The sequence below is a fragment of the Paroedura picta genome, chromosome 3 (genome assembly GCF_049243985.1).
Source record: "Paroedura picta isolate Pp20150507F chromosome 3, Ppicta_v3.0, whole genome shotgun sequence".
Taxonomy (NCBI): Eukaryota; Metazoa; Chordata; class Lepidosauria; order Squamata; family Gekkonidae; genus Paroedura; species Paroedura picta.
Genome location: NC_135371.1, coordinates 6,653,632 through 6,669,837, shown reverse-complemented (window position 1 = coordinate 6,669,837; position 16,206 = coordinate 6,653,632). Strand labels below are relative to the sequence as shown.

General features: G+C 46.6%; 1 protein-coding gene across 1 annotated transcript; it reads right to left on the bottom strand.

Annotated features, from left to right (window-relative positions):
* Positions 1–1,342: 1,342 nt before the first annotated feature.
* On the bottom strand, positions 1,343–14,529 carry LOC143834463 (vomeronasal type-2 receptor 26-like). The gene is made up of 7 exons (XM_077331287.1): positions 14,327–14,529; positions 11,393–11,684; positions 8,810–9,335; positions 7,729–7,934; positions 5,513–5,740; positions 4,594–4,720; positions 1,343–2,253 (listed from the first exon to the last, which is right to left on the bottom strand). Exons 1-7 carry the CDS (start codon positions 14,527–14,529, stop codon positions 1,343–1,345), a joined length of 2,493 nt encoding a protein of 830 aa, XP_077187402.1.
* Between the last annotated feature and the right edge of the window lie 1,677 nt (positions 14,530–16,206).

Here is a 16,206-nt window from a genome sequence, read left to right as displayed (position 1 = left end):
TCCACTATCGCTATCAGAGAGCCAGTTTGGTGTAGTGGTTAGGAGTGCGGACTTCTAATCTGGCATGCCGGGTTTGATTCTGCGCTCCCCCACATGCATCCAGCTGGGTGACCTTGGGCTCGCCACGGCACTGTTCTGACCGAGCAGTGATATCAGGGCTCTCTCAGCCTCACCCACCCCACAGGGTGCCTGTTGTGGGGAGAGGAAAGGGAAGGCGACTGTAAGACGCTTTGAGCCTCCTTCGGATAGAGAAAAGCGGCATATAAGAACCAACTCTTCTTCTTCTTCTTCTTCTTCTTCTTCTTCTTCTTCTTCTTCTTCTTCTTCTTCTTCTTCTTCTTCTTACTACCAGTACTAAGAGGAAAGCCCAAGCCGTGTCGCCCACCTTGCATGGGAGGTGACATCAACATGCCATTGACTCTCAGGCAAAACTCTGATATTTCAGCCAAATCTCTGTGGGAGAAGCCAGTTTTACCATAGAGGTTTGGCCCAATTCCAGAAGTTACTGACGTGATAATTCAAAGCCGTGCAGGTAGGAAGCCTCCACTGAAGATGGGTAAAATGTGTCACTTTCTCTTTTATGTCAGTGGAACTGTACTGATGGAGAAATCTGCTAGGGTGATTTCATGCCCTTCCGCCTGTCCCTTGCACTGCCCTGACCCTCATGGCTATTTGTCTACATGGGTCCCTTGAACATAGGACTAAATTTGTATGGGGTCAGAATGAGTCACTTGACCAGGGAGGGAACCAGGAGAAAGATCCATGGCCACCAGCAGCTTCCACCAAAGGATCACTGGATCCGACCAAGTTTCGGCTCCTTATGGCCAACAATCTACTTTCATCACTGTTTATAGAAATATACGCCCATCATGTTTTTCCAGTTCCTATGTGGCGCAGAGTGGTAAGGCAGCTGTCTGAAAGCTTTGCCCATAAGGCTGGGAGTTCGATCCCAGCAGCCGGCTCAAGGTTGACTCAGCCTTCCATCCTTCCGAGGTCGGTAAAATGAGTACCCAGCTTGCTGGGGGGTAAACGGTAATGACTGGGGAAGGCACTGGCAAACCACCCCGTATTGAGTCTGCCATGAAAACGCTAGAGGGCGTCACCCCAAGGGTCAGACATGACTCGGTGCTTGCACAGGGTATACCTTTACCTTTACCTTTTATGTCCCATCATTCATTTATCTCCCCTTCATCACCCACAATTAGTATCCCTTGTGATGTACAAGAAGCAAACAGATATTTGTTGGAAGAGCAACTAAGGGGTCGTCTATGAAGACAATGACATTGGTTTTGCTCATCCCCTATGGACATAGGCATGCCAATTATTTGCGAAGCAGTAAAAATCAGGTGCCATCTTTTATTTTCATCATTAGATGCTCCTTTGTATTCAGACCAGGCCTCAGTATTATAATATGACATTTGGGAATAAAGATGCAGCCCAGTAAGCCAGCGCTGGAGGCCAGGATGGAGAAGATCTGCACAGCTACCATGTACTTCCCTTTGGTGCTCAGGTAGGTGGGCACAAAGGACACCCAAACACTGCAGAAGACCAGCATGCTGAAGGTGATCAGCTTGGCTTCATTGAAGGCCCCAGGTAGATCCCTAGCTAAGAAGGCTACCACAAAACTGATTGTTGATAGGAGGCCCATGTATCCAAGGGCCACATAGAACATGGTGACAGATCCTTCGTTGCATTGCAGTGTGATCTGCCTGGGTAGGGAGTGCATGTCAGTCTCCGGGAAAGGGGGAGCAGCTCCCAGCCAGACAAAGCAGATGGCTGCCTGAATAAGGGTGCAAGAAACAACAATTGTTTTTGCCAAGCTCTTCCCCAGCCATTTCCTCATCCTGTTCCCTGGCTGGGTGGCCATGAAGGCCAGCACCACAGTGATAGTTTTGGCCAACACAGAAGAGACAGCAATGGAGAAGACGATGCTGAAGGCCGTTTGCCGGAGGAGGCAGGTGACTCTTCCAGGGTGGCCAATGAATAACAAGGAGGACAGGAAGCAAAGCAGGAGGGAGATCAGGAGGGTGTAGCTGAGGTCCCGGTTGTTGGCTCTGACCACGGGAGTTTCTAAGTATTTAATGAAGATGGCCAAGACACACCCTGTGGAAAGAGACAAGAACAGAGCAAGGAAAGCCAAAGTGATGCCCAAAGGCTCTTGGTACGACAGGAAGGTAACAATCTTGGGGACGCATCCATCCCTGTCCTTGTTTGGGTGTTGGTCTTCTGGACACCGGGTACAATGGTCTGCATCTGAAAACAACAAAAGGGACTTCATTTCCAGGACTTATTCATTGTACTTCCTTGATGATCTTAGTTCTTTTGCACTCTCTAATGATATGTTTCAGCATGAGGTATCATAGCCCACAAAGGCCTTCTAGATGGTTGGCCATCTAAAAACGATTTCCTTTCTTGCTGCTAGCTTAAAAGTACTCCCTCCTGCAATGATGGGGGGGGGAGGATAAATACCACAGCACTAAACTTGGAATGAAGTCAAACACTAAAGTAGCAACAGAAATTTTGAAGCCACAATGGATTATAATAAGGGGATGTTTACTATAAGAGTGGCCACAGGACAGATTGCTGGACTAGGTGGACCATTGGCCTGATCAAGCAGTGCTCTTCTGATGTTGATGTTCTTATCAGGTGAGTGCCTTGGCATTTATGTCTTATTGACTGGCTATTGTGGGAGACAGGATGCTGGAGTAGACGGACCGCTAGTCTGATCTAGCTGGGCTCTTCCGACGTCCTTATCAGGCAAGGTCTTGGCCTTTATGCCCTGTTGTTCATTCTCCTGACGGACTCATTGGCCACTGTGTGAAACAGGATGCTGGACTGGATGGACCACTGGTCTGATCCAGCACAGCTTTTTTTTCAATCAGGGGAAGACCTTGGCCTCTCTGCCCTGTCGTTGGCCCTCCAGAGGAACTGATTGTCTACTGTGTGGGGCAGGATGCTACACTAGAATGGACCCCTGGTCTGATCCAGCTGGGTTCTTCTTATGGTCATATGCTCTTATTTTTCTTTCGCATTTTTGAAGTTAGTGTTCCCGGTGTGTTATACACGGCATCCTATGTTTTTATCCCTTGAGAAGCAATTTAGGTGAAGAGTTGATGCTTGGCCCAATGGCTCTGTCCCCTCCCCAATGGCAGCCCTGACCTAGGAATCGGAGTTGGAATCTGAACTCTGAACTATTAAGTCCAAGATCAGCTCTCTAAATATCATGACATCCTGGGTCATCAAGTTCCATATCCATACAAAACCCCAGTGATTCCCACTAGAGTCTGCATTCCCTGTGAATGGAGGCTTTGCCCCCCTTGGGCAGTAATTCTAAACTTCTCTCGTAGCAACTTTTTTCTTATCACCCAGTCTGCCAAGATAGAAGACTGGAGCCAGAGAGTGTCCATGCAGCGGATTCTGTGGGAGACCCCAAAGCACACCATTTAAGGCCCTTGCTGCCCAAACCGAGCCTTGGCAACTAGTGGGAATAGCACACAAGAAGGTAGAACCAAGTCTGAGTCCAGCAGTGGTGGCACCTTTAAGAGCAATGAAGTTTTATTCAAGGTTCTAGGGGCAAAGCCCGGTACACCCAGGAATGCATGGGGCGCTAGGACACAGGCTTGGAGTGTGTTCTTCCTGGGTGCTGTTCCCCCACTCCTGCACATGCAGCCAGCTGGTTTGCTAACCTTCAGATGGGGGAGAGGGAGGGAGGGAGTGGAAGGAAGGACGGAAGGAAGGGAAGGAAGGGAAGGAAGGGAAGGAAGGGAGGAAGGAAGGAAGGAAGGAAGGAAGGAAGGAAGGAAGGAAGGAAGGAAGGAAGGAAGGGAAGGAAGGGAAGGAAGGGAAGGGAAGGGAAGGGAAGGGAAGGGAAGGGAAGGGAAGGGAAGGGAAGGAAAGGAAAGGAAAGGAAAGGAAAGGAAAGGAAAGGAAAGGAAAGGAAAGGAAAGGAAAGGAAAGGAAAGGAAGGAGGGAGGGAGGGAGGGAGGGAGGGAGGGAGGGAGGGAGGGAGGGAGGGAAGGAAGGAAGGAAGGAAGGAAAGCTTCTCTCTCCCTCCCCCCGAGTTACCCCGCTCAACTGGCTTATCTTTGGGGAGTGGGCAAACAGAACAGCAGGCTCTCTTGGATGGGTGTGAGGTCTTAGAGGCCACACTGGCCTCCCTGGGTGGAAAGAGGAAGGGGAGGTGGGGGCAGGGCATCGAGCTTGGTGAGCCAGCTTGGGGTAGTGGTTAAGTGCGGCGGATTGTAATCTGGCGAGCCGTGTTTGATTCCCCACTCCTCCACGTGCAGCCAGCCGGGTGACCTTGGGCTAGTCACAGCCCTGTTAGAGCTGTTCTGACTGAGCAGTTATAGCCGGGCTCGCTCAGCCTCCCCTCCCTCACAGGGTGTCTGTTTACAGATGAGCTTCTGTGTGCCAGCACATTTCCTTCATTATATTTCGTTATACTGCTTCGGGAAAGTTTAAAAAAAAAGCAAAATTGACTGTACCCCCACAGCAGTCCATCCCATAATCTTGTTCCATGCACCTCTGTGGGCTTCTGTGAGTCTTCACCCCATTCCCTAAAGGCTGCCCACTCCCATGGGACCACCTTCCTACCTTCCTGCGTGGAGACGGTCCCTTCCTTGCACGGAGAACAATCAAAGCAGCAAATGGGCTCTCCATCCCGAGCCAGTTTTGTATATCCTGGGTGACAGCTTTCAGAGCACCTTGACTGAGGCTGGGCCTAGAAAGACAATGTGTGAGAGAACTGAGTCACATGACCAGAAAGGGCATCCGTCTGGCATGAAATTTACCGTGACATTTTACAACTTCCTCCTTTACCTGAGGCCAATTATAACAAGGGATGTGGCCAACATGGCCCAGATGGCAGCTAAGCCCCCCAAAGGAGAGAAAGCCAAATCTCTTGCTGCCTCAGTTCCTTCTGAAAGGGGTGGGAGCTGCTTCCCCCAAGATCACTTCTCAGGGTTTCCTCGCCTTTTCCCTGAAAACGTAGTGAACGTAAACTGACCTATAGAGCCTCTTGTGGCGCAGGGTGGTAAGGCAGTAGAAATGCAGTCTGAAGCTGTCTGCCCATGAGGCTGGGAGTTCAATCCCAGCAGCCGGCTCAAGGTTGACTCAGCCTTCCATCCTTCCGAGGTCGGTAAAATGAGGACCCAGCTTGCTGCTGGGGGGTAAACGGTAATGACTGGGGAAGGCACTGGCAAACCACTCCGTATTGAGTCTGCCATGAAAACGCTAGAGGGCGTCACCCCAAGGGTCAGACATGACTCGGTGCTTGCACAGGGGATACCTTTACCTTTAAACTGACCCTGATGTAAACTCAAATGTACCTTAGATACCTGCCTCTGTTTCTGAGCCATGCCTCACCTGCTTCTTCCTTCGCTCTGTTCCATGTGCTGTTAGCCTGTAAAATAACTGGACAGGAATCATATCTGGTTTGTAATGTATATACTTGAGTCGCCCAGTTAATCAGCATACGTGAAAGGGAATATAACAAAACAGAAAATAGCCTCACCCAGTTAATTCTGGCTGGCCACATAATGGCGTCTTCTTGAATGGTGACCCTTATGTCTGTCGATGCCTGCCTCTTGATACTCCCAAATTTCACATCACCAACGGACAGATTAGGAAATGCCACCCAGTGCACAATATCCAGGTCAGCTGCCAGATCCCCTTTCTCATCAAAATATACACCATCCAGGGAAACATTGTAAAACTGGAGGTTCCTGAGGAAAGGATGAAGCTAGAATGAGAGAGAGAGAGCATTTTGACAATAGAAAACAACTCTGTGTACCTCTCTGCTAGGGATGCCATCCTCCAGGTGCAACCTGGGGATTCCCTGTATTGGGGCTTTGGGGCATAGCTTGGTCCTGAGCCTCTCCAGAAAAAGAAAGCTGCTGCATAACAGAGTGTTTTGAAAGTACGCAGTTATTAGTTATCTTGGTGGATGAGACAAAGATCCAGACTCACAGCCCTTGAGAACTCTACTAGGAAAGATTATTTCCAACTACATATCAGATCCATCTGCTTCTGTCACTTTACTGAAACAGAGTACAAAAGAGGTTACAAAAGTGGCACATGGCAAGCCCCTATGGCAGCCTTTCTGAACAATTTTACCATTGTGAAGCCCCTGAAACAGTCTTCAGGCTTTGAAAACCCCAGAAGTGGCGAGATCATGCAGAATATGGTTGGGAAGCCTAGCTGTGTACATGTCCCCCCAAGCCCCTCCCCTTCCCAGCCCCTCCAGGGCCCCTCATTGGCCATTTTGGGAGGGCCGGGCAGGTCACTCAATAAATGTTTAACAAATTTTTAAAATATATTCAAAATTAATTAACTTCCACCCATTCAGGGAACCCTTCCATGGCCATCAAGGAACCCTAGGGTTTCATGAAACCCTGGTTGAGAAGGTCTGCAGTATGGCTAGGATGGAGGCATGACTATGTGATGCATGTCAGCAGCGGGAGAGAGCTGAGCCTAATTATGGTTGTTCCTTGCTTCAGCAAAGTACATGGAGCTTCTCTTTCTGAAGAAACAATGGAATCCCCAGAGCATGAGCTCAGGGTTTTTCCTCTGCAACCTCACCAGTGACCACTTGATGTCACTAGTGAGCACAAAGTGTAGCTCAGCTGCTTAAACAGCTCAACAACAGGGAAGACGACCAAATTACTTGCTGACAGCAAATCGAATACTACAGAATTACAGCTCATCTCTTGACTACATAGTTCAGTTCCCCTGGAGAAAATGGCTGCTTTGGAGGGTAGACCTGGTGTCCTTGTATCCCGTTGAGGCAGAGGCCTTCTCCAGGGTTCATATTGAAAGTATCCCACCTGGAACCAGCCCTCACCATCAGAAAATGCTTTCTAATATTTAAGTGGAATCTTCTTTCCTGAAATTTGTATCCATTGCTCCTAGTCGTCGTCTCTAAAGCTGCAGTAAACCAGTTGGCCCTCTCTTCAACATGTCTACCTTTTACATCTTTAAGCCCAGCTATCATATCACCCCTTGTTCTTCTCTTCTCCAAGTTACACATACCCAACTTTCTCAACCTCTCCTCATAAGATGTGGCTTCCAACCCATAAGCCATCCGAGTTGCCCTTCTCTGAACATGTTCCAACTGCTCAATATCCTTCTTGAACTGTGGTGCTCAGAACAACGCAATATTCCAAATGATGTTTAACCTCCTACTCAACTTCTTGTCCCCCAGGACTCCTATTTTTGCTTCATGTGTGTCTTTTTACAAAGTACAGGGAGAAATTGTTTGGATTTTCTGCCTGTGATTGGTCAATCACCGGAAAGACTTTTGCATAGGAAGCAGGTTTGCTAGCTTCTAGGCAGGGCCTGAAGTTCACCTGGAATTCAACTTAATCCCCAGTTTACAGACATCACTTCTTCCCGAGAAGATCGCTAGTTTGGAGGGTAAACTTTGTGGAGTCAAACCCTTGCTGTTCTCCTTTCCCTCCCCAAACTCTACCTGCCATGGCTGGACTCTCTGAAATTTCCGGTGGTCTCCGCCCACCAGCACCCACAGAGGTGGGTGAGGCTGAGAGAGCCCTGATATTACTGAAGAAGAAGAGTTGGTTCTTATATGCCACTTTTCTCTACCCGAAGGAGTCTCAAAGTGGCTTACAATCATTTGAACTCTGCTCAGAGTCCAGCTCCAAAATCAGAATTCGACAATGGAAAAATGAATTGTTCATTTCAGTGGTGTCATCTGCAAGGGTCCAGGAATACCTGCCAGGACTGGACTCTCTGAACTTCCCGGTGGTCTCCACCCACCATCACCCTCCGCTTGGGTCTAGCTGAGTAGGCAGCATTTAAGGCGTGAGCCACGGCCCAGATTGTGTTGGAAATGCTGTAGCTCTCTTGAGAGAGGATCTTTTCACGCAGCCCCTGCGGGAAGTTCTCCAGTTTTTCTTTTTCTCTGCATCTGGTTCTGCCTTTGGCAGACAACATGTGCTTTGAATAGGAACAACGAAATGTCCTTTCCCCAAATCGCTCAATATCTAATAGAAAGGGATGCAAAACCTGGGCTCCATAATTGGTATGGAGGAATGGGAGCGAGTTTGGACCAAAATTCCTAAACAAACTAACAGCCAAATTTTAAGGGAAAATTGGTATAAGATGTTTTATAGATGGTATATTACTCCAAAGGTCATTGCAAAAATCTCAGATAGGTTTGATAATAAATGTTGGAAATGTCATAAAGCAGTAGGTTCTTTTTATCACATGTGGTGGAATTGTGAAAAAGCAAAAAAGTATTGGGTTAAAATACATATGGTGTTACAGGAAATATTTAAAATGCGATACCCAATGAAGCCTGAATCTATGCTGCTAAGCTTCCACCCAAGTGCTTTACCTACTTCTTCTAGAATCTTCTTCTTCCATGCAACTACGGCGGCACGGTTGGTGTGGGCGAAGCACTGGAAGGCGACTGAGACTCCAACTATTTCTACATGGCTTGATAAATTAGCGGACTTAGCAAAAATGGCAAGACTCACCAACATGGTTAAGAAGAGATCTCCGAAAGAATATGATGAACAGTGGAGTGATTATTTGGACTTTCTTAAGAAAGACAGCAGTAACTGTTAGAGTAGGACCAATATGTAATGGGAACTGACTATATATCTCTTGAGATAATATCAGACTACATCAAGTATGATATACGTGTATTGATGACACTTATCAGCTGGTCGCTTTCTCTGTTTTTTACTTTTCTGTTTTTGTTTTTTGCTTTTCTGTAAATGCTTTTTATAAGAACAAATAACAATAAAAACTGAATTAAAAAAAAAAATATCTAATAGAAAGGATCCGCGATTATCATATTTTGTCCTTTTTTTTGTCTGGATTAAGAATGAAAAAAATCCATGAATGTGCTCAGAAACCAGATCTCCGTAGGAGAAACTGAAGGTGAGGTCCCACAGAGCTGTTGTGATCCAGACTTTCCCTGTTATCGGTTTATTATAGTTTTCATCTGCTTTTTGAACAAGGAATATGGCTTCATAGAAGCAGCTAGTTTGCCCGTAATAAACCACCACATTGATCTGTCTCCATAATGAAAAGGATGTAATGGGTGCTAGTTTATTTTCCAGACGAAATCCTGGCACGCTGATGGAGAAAGCCACGCAAATGCCGTGTTGGGTGAGGAGGGGGGTCAGAGTCCTCAGGAACCTTTCTCCGTTGTCCGTGTCTGGAGCAATGAGGCCAATCCAGGTCCATCGGAAGTGCAGGAGCAATTGGACAATGCCCATGTGCACAGCTTCTTCTTTGGGGAACATCCAATAGAAAAACGGGAACAGAGTCTTATCGCTTAAAATACGAGAAACAGAACCAAAACTGACCTAAAAAGGAATGGGGGAAGATTGGTGCCTTGTTTTATTTTCAGAACAAAAGCTCAAATGCATGTTGTTAACTAATCATAATTCATAACCACTACGAAGACCACCATAATGACGGGGGAATTTTATATTTTTATGTTTTTCTAATTCGATTGATACATCACCACCCCCAAGAATGGGTTCAGCGTGGTTTACAACAATAAAATATAACCCCCCCCCCCGTTAAAACAGATTAAAAGATACAGATCAAGACCGTAACAAAGAAAAAGACACCTTGTGTGAGAGAGTTTTAAAAAAACAAATTGCATTGTATCAGTGAAACCAAGGCAAAAATGGTTAATGAGCTCTTAGCAATCTGCGTGGATTTGCAAACAAACATTATAAAATTCATTTTAAGCAATTTCTAAATCTATTTATTTCTCCCCTTGCCTTTTGTCTCAAGTCTCGGGGGAAAGGGAGATCCCTATGACCTTGAAGAAGAAGAAGAGTTGGTTCTTATATGCCGCTTTTCCCTACCCGAAGGAGGCTCAAAGCGGCTTACAGTCGCCTTCCCTTTCCTCTCCCCACAACAGACACCCTGTGGGGTGGGTGAGGCTGAGAGAGCGCTGATATCACTGCCCGGTCAGAACAGTTTTATCAGTGCCGTGGCGAGCCCAAGGTCACCCAGCTGGCTGCATGTGGGGGAGCGCAGAATTGAACCTGGCATGCCAGATTAGAAGTCTGCACTCCTAACCACTACACCAAACTGGCTCTCTGGTCGCTAAGCCTTCTGGTCGCTAAGCCCTCTACAACTGTAAACAGAGAGCATGGCCTCAACCGACCGACCTGAGAGTTTCTTTCAGATGAGTTATCTGGATTGTAGTCCTTGTTTTGAATTACAACACCCAATGCTTACAAACACTTGTTACGTACTCAAATATTATTATGGTTAAGTGTAATTGGCAATAGTGTTTACAAGAAAGCTTCTACTAAGATTGGCATTTCTACTCACTGGATGTTGTATTATTATTAGAATCTGAAGAAGAATGTCGTGATTCACAACAAGGGCTACAATCCAGGGTGTAAACTGCATGGAGCTTTTATTCCAATCCCAGGTCGATTCAGTCCCTGCCGTCTACACAAAATGCGATTTCCGTTTTGATTTTGGGCGATTTAAATTTTCCTTCTGCAATAAGCAGGATTGATCCAGAGTGACCCTACCTTTATCGGGCGATATTTTAGAGTGTTTTTAACCTTCAGTATTTTAAGATTCGGATTGAGAAAGCAGGCTGTTTTGAATCTGGGCTCTGCTCCATGGTAGAGAACCCCTGATTGGCCAAAGCTGCTCATGTGACAAGCTTGCCTTAAAGGCGAAGCCCATAATTTCTCTCAACTTCTGTCGGTCTTGGATTTTTTTCTCCCTTCTCTGCCTTCTTCGATCCTCTCCCCCCCCCTTCAAGAAAAGAAAGAAAGAGGCTGTGCTTGGCTTCCCCCCTTCAGAACTACCCTAACCAAGTGCAGAACACTTTTCTGTTTCAATGGGAAGGGGGGGGGAAGAGGAAGAACCGAGTTCAAATTGATCTTATTTCAACAGAGTTGACAATGGAATAAACAAAGTAAGTGCAGACTCTGCCCTGGTAAGTTGTCAGAAAGAAATTGGAGAACTGGAAATAAAGAAGCACTGAATCTGCTTCAGCCTTCCATCTTTCATCAAAAGCATCAGTTGTATTCCATGGTGTATATACATGGATTAATGGTTTACTCTTTAGTGTATCTTGCCTTGAAAATCGTACAGTCCCCATAAGCCGGTTGTGATTTGAGGGCATTTTCCACTACCTCCATTTCCCTAAGACAGGGGTAGTCAACCTGTGACCCTCCAGATGTTCATGGACTACAATTCCCACGAGCCCCTGCCAGCAAACTACCCCTGCCCTAAGAAGTCTTGTGTCTCTTTGCTATCTTCAAGTTGCCTTAGCCTGGCTTTCGGTCACTCACAGCTATGGATTGAGTCTTCCTGGGGGAAAAGTCAACAGAAGGAGAATCCCTTCACACACCTCCCACCCCCACCCCCCGGTTCCAACCTGTGGGACTTTGTAGTTGCTCAACAGGGTTGAAATGTGGAGGGAGATTTCAGAGTCCGCCCCTTCGATGAGACTGGACAGGCCGCTCTCTCCTCCGCAGCCATAGTTGGGAATGTTCTTGTGGCCGGCAGAGAGGGTGTCTAGTGTGGCATCGTAGGTCAGCCTCTCATTGAAAAAGTCATTGTAGATGTCGTAGCCCAGGGTAACGTTCTGCAAGAGACCGGGGTTCTGGTTGACCTCTTGAACGGCCAACAAGACAGGCAGGATATGTCGATGCCCTCTGTACGCATGCCTAAAGGGGAAAGATGTGTCAGACGGTCATTCCCCATTCATTGACCACACTCTGTCAAATCCCTTCTTGTATAAAACCCAGGGTGTTTCCAGACAATACCGATCCCTGCATTTTATTCCTCAGACTCCAGTTTCATTAGGCCCAACCCAGGTCTGTGTGATTGTTAATCCTGGTGCAGTTGGTACTTTAGATTATGCAGAAGCACCTTGCTGTAAGGTGACCTTTCGTTTGACGCTGAAACACAATCTGAAGAATGTTTTCCTGGTGGTGTTTGACAAGTGGGGAGCTCAGGTGCTGTATAGCAGGCCATGCAATTGTTACTTCCTAAGCAGTGTTGTACCCCCAGGGATACATCATGACAGCCCATGGGTCCCTCCCACCAAAATAAGATTAAAAATTAAGATAAAAAATTATTTTCTATATAACTTGAAATGCTTTATTTTCTTTTTCGTTTTTTGGCAAATTGCACTAGATTTTCATGGGCCCCAAACATTTCTTTCTATTTTTTTTTCTGATGTGAAAAAAATTGAAATGTTTTCTTTGACTTTAGAATTTCATTTTTTCTTGTCCTGATTTTAAAAGATGATAAAACATGTTCAGGGGCCCCTAAAGGTATCATGGCACTTTCTGAAATATGCAAGATCTGTAGTGTGCACGATTCAGCAGCGGAGGAAGAATATCCTACAAGAGGGATTGTTTCTCTTCTTAATAAACTATTGATTTTTGAAGTAGCCAGTGCTCTGCTCCTCCTTTACACATTTAAACTTTGCCAACAGGCCCTAAACCAGGGGTAGTCAAACTGCAGCCCTCCAGATGTCCATGGACTACATTTCCCAGGAGCCCCTGAGTCCATGGACATCTGGAGGGCTGCAGTTTGACTACCCCTGCCCTAAAAAACTCTGCCTACTGAGCCTAATGGATAATTCTACATTAAACTAACTTACACATCTTGATTCTAACTAGCCTTCTAATCGCAATCCTGGCAATTATCCCTTCCCCCTTTTTTCTATATGTAAAGCTCGTGGAACTCTGCTTCAATTTTTCTTTAAAAAGTGGGCATACACCCAAAAACTTGTACCCCGAATTAAACTTTTTTTTATCTTAAAGGGCCACTGCACTCAAATTTGGTTCTGTCGCTTCGGACCAACACGGCTACCCATCAGAATCTATTTTATCCAAGAGATGACGGAGATGGATGAGTCAGCCTGCACATACTGTATAATTATATTGGATAAGATTTTTAAAACTCCTCAGCACAGAAATAGAAGGGATACGTTTGGTCCAATTGCACCTTAGGGTCCTACCAGATTCTGGGGGATAAAAGCTCTCAAAGCTCCCTTTGTCAGAAGAGAGATGATCGTTAGAACAAAAACACATTCACGTTTGCTAAATGCACATTCAAATAAAAGTCATAGAATCATAGAACCATAGAGTTGGAAGGGGCCATACAGGCCTCTAGTCATAGAATCATAGAATCATAGAGTTGGAAGGGGCCATACAGGCCATCTAGTCATAGAATCATAGAATCATAGAATCATAGAATCATAGAATCATAGAGTTGGAAGGGGCCATACAGGCCATCTAGTCCAACCCCCTGCTCAACGCAGGATCAGCCCTAAGCATCCTAAAGCATCCAAAAAAAGTGTGTATCCAACCTCTGCTTGAAGACTGCCAGTGAGGGGGAGCTCACCACCTCCTTAGGCAGCCTATTCCACTGCTGAACTACTCTGACTGTGAAAATTTTTTTCCTGATATCTAGCCTATATCGTTGTACTTGAAGTTTAAACCCATTACTGTGTGTCCTCTCCTCTGTAGCCAACAGAAACAGCATCCTGCCCTCCTCCAAGTGACAACCTTTCAAATACTTAAAGAGGGCTATCATGTCCCCTCTCAACCTCCTTTTCTCCAGGCTGAACATTCCCAAGTCCCCCAACCTTTCTTCAAAAGGCTTGGTCCCTTGGCCCAAGATCATCTTCGTCGCTCTCCTCTGTACCCTTTCAATTTTATCTACGTCCTAGAATCATAGAATCATAGTCATAAAATCATAGAATCATAGAGTTGGAAGGGGCCATACAGGCCATCTAGTCCAACCCCCTGCTCAATGCAGGATCAGCCCTAAGCATCCTAAAGCATCCTAAAGTTATTCTTCTGCAAAGAATAACCAAACTGGAATCCACTACATCTGCCATATTTCAAAGTGTATCCTTATCAAAATGCAGGGTCCCTCAAAGGGGTTTTCAGGAAGAAATGCCCCTATGTAGTTGAAACAATTAATGCACATAACCTTGTTATTAATACACATAACTTTTTTACCCTTGAGAAACTCCTGAAACATTCTTCAGGTTTCAAGAAACCCCAAAATTCTTTTCTGATGAAGCTATACTTTGGAACATGACAATGCACCAGATGCCTGCCTTTTTATAACTGGACTCTTTCTAAATCTGGATTTTGCTCATGTGAATGGACTTTTGCGTCCAGCGTATCAGATACATCGATGACATAGTCCCAATTATTACTATTTTATAACAAAGATATACTGTGGTGCTTCATGGGAATTCTTCATTCACTTCTACTGACTGTGTTCCTCTTTGGTGTCGTTTTTTGACCGTATTATTGAGACCACTCGCTGCGTGATGACTTACCCTATAGCTGTGTGAGTATAGAGCCTGGAGAAAGTCTGGTGCAGGAACAATTTCCTTGTGGAGATGACCCCACTGATCAGGTGGTCTCCTGGCTTGTAATAATTCAGCGGCTCCAATTCATCCTTGTCCAGATTCAGGTTGCATTTTGCCTTCCGTGTCCCACAGGCAGCCTGGGGCAGGAGCAGCAGCAAGAGAAGGAGCATCCCTCTGGCTCGGCTGGCTGCTGTTGCCTCCCTCCAGATGATTTCCAATGACACTGACAGCCCCTGAGTCACCACAGCCCTCCTCCACATGCAGGCAGCTGGCTGACAAGTTCTGTTAGAGCTATTCCCACAGAGCAGTCCTGTCAGAGCTCTCTCAGCCCCACCTCCCTCACAGGTCTGTTGTGGGGAAAGGAAGGGAAAGCGACTGTACGCTGCTTTGAGATTCCTTTGGGTAGTGAGAAGCAGGTATAAAAACCAACTCTGGGTAATTCCCTGTTTCCAGATCTCAGAAACTAAGCAACATCCGGGGTCTCTACACGATGGCCAGCAATGGACGACCCCCTCTGTTTCTCTCCTGCCTTGAATACCCTACAGGGATGATCAGTGATTTAACAGTTCTGCACAGAAAGCAGAAGCCAATGCTATCTTTTGCCAAGCCAAGGTTACATTGCCCTGACAAACACAGAAGGTGCCCCTGTGAGACCTCTGATCGTGGACACTCTGAACCCTCACACTGTCTACGGGTCTTCTTCAGTCTCAGGCCCGGCTCTCAGGGGAAGAGGACATGTTTATGCAGCAGGCGGCACGGGGACAGAAGAAAAAGTCACCACTTACTGCACTTGGTTCTAAATTTTGTCTTGTGAGATTCAAAGGCCATCTTTGGTCTGAAGAAGAGTAAATCATGATGATTTGGCTAATTATAGTTATAAGGAGAAGAAATCACCTCTGCGCTTTCTGTGCACTCCGGCAATGCTGGTTCCATGCGCAGGTGCACAGAGGGAGAAAAAAAAGTTTGCAAAAGTCAATACCATGTGTGGCTCCAGTGCAGACACAGGTCAGAGTTGAAGCTGCTTTGTTCCGAATTGAACCCCTGGTCCATCAAGGTCTGTATTGGCACTACTCTGATTGGCAGCAGCTCTCCGGTCTCTTGAGCAGTCTCAAGCAGAGGCACATCACCCAGTGGCTGGTCACTTTCATTGGGGATGCAGGGGATTGAACCTGGGACCTTCTGCATGCCAAGCAGATGTCCTGCCAGTGAACCACAGCCCCTCCCCAAGGTCAGTGAAGGGGCAGGTGAACGTGGCTTTGCTGCAGAAATATTCTAAGACGAAAACAGTCTTTTAGAGTGTACAGCAATGATCTTGCAGAGATAAACTAAAGACACAAGATAACCAGTGTATGAGACCAGGTGTATGAGTTACAATTTTCGGCCTCCAGCGTTTTCATGGCAGACTCAATATGGGGTGATTTGCCAGTGCCTTCCCCAGTCATTACCGTTTTACCCCGCAGCAAGCTCATTTTACCAACCTTGGAAGGATGGAAGGCTGAGTCAACCTTGAGCCAGCTGCTGGGATCAAACCCCCAGCCTCATGGTCAGAGCTTCAGACAGCATGTTGGCTGCCTTACCACCCTGCACCACAAGAGGCTCATACCACCCTTACCACCTGCGCCTCAGGCTTCTAGGCCCAAGGGGAAGGCCAGGCCACCGCCGGGGGGGGGGGAAGGAGGCTTCCTCCCACCCTCCCCCTTAGTGGCAGCCAGGCCTTCCAATTCCACCCTCAACCTACTGGCTAGAAATCTTGTCTGTTCTGGTGAGGGCCCAGACAGAAGGCACCCTGCACCTTCTGATTGGGCCCTCACCTGGACTGGCCCCACCCACTCTCCGCCCACTTAGGC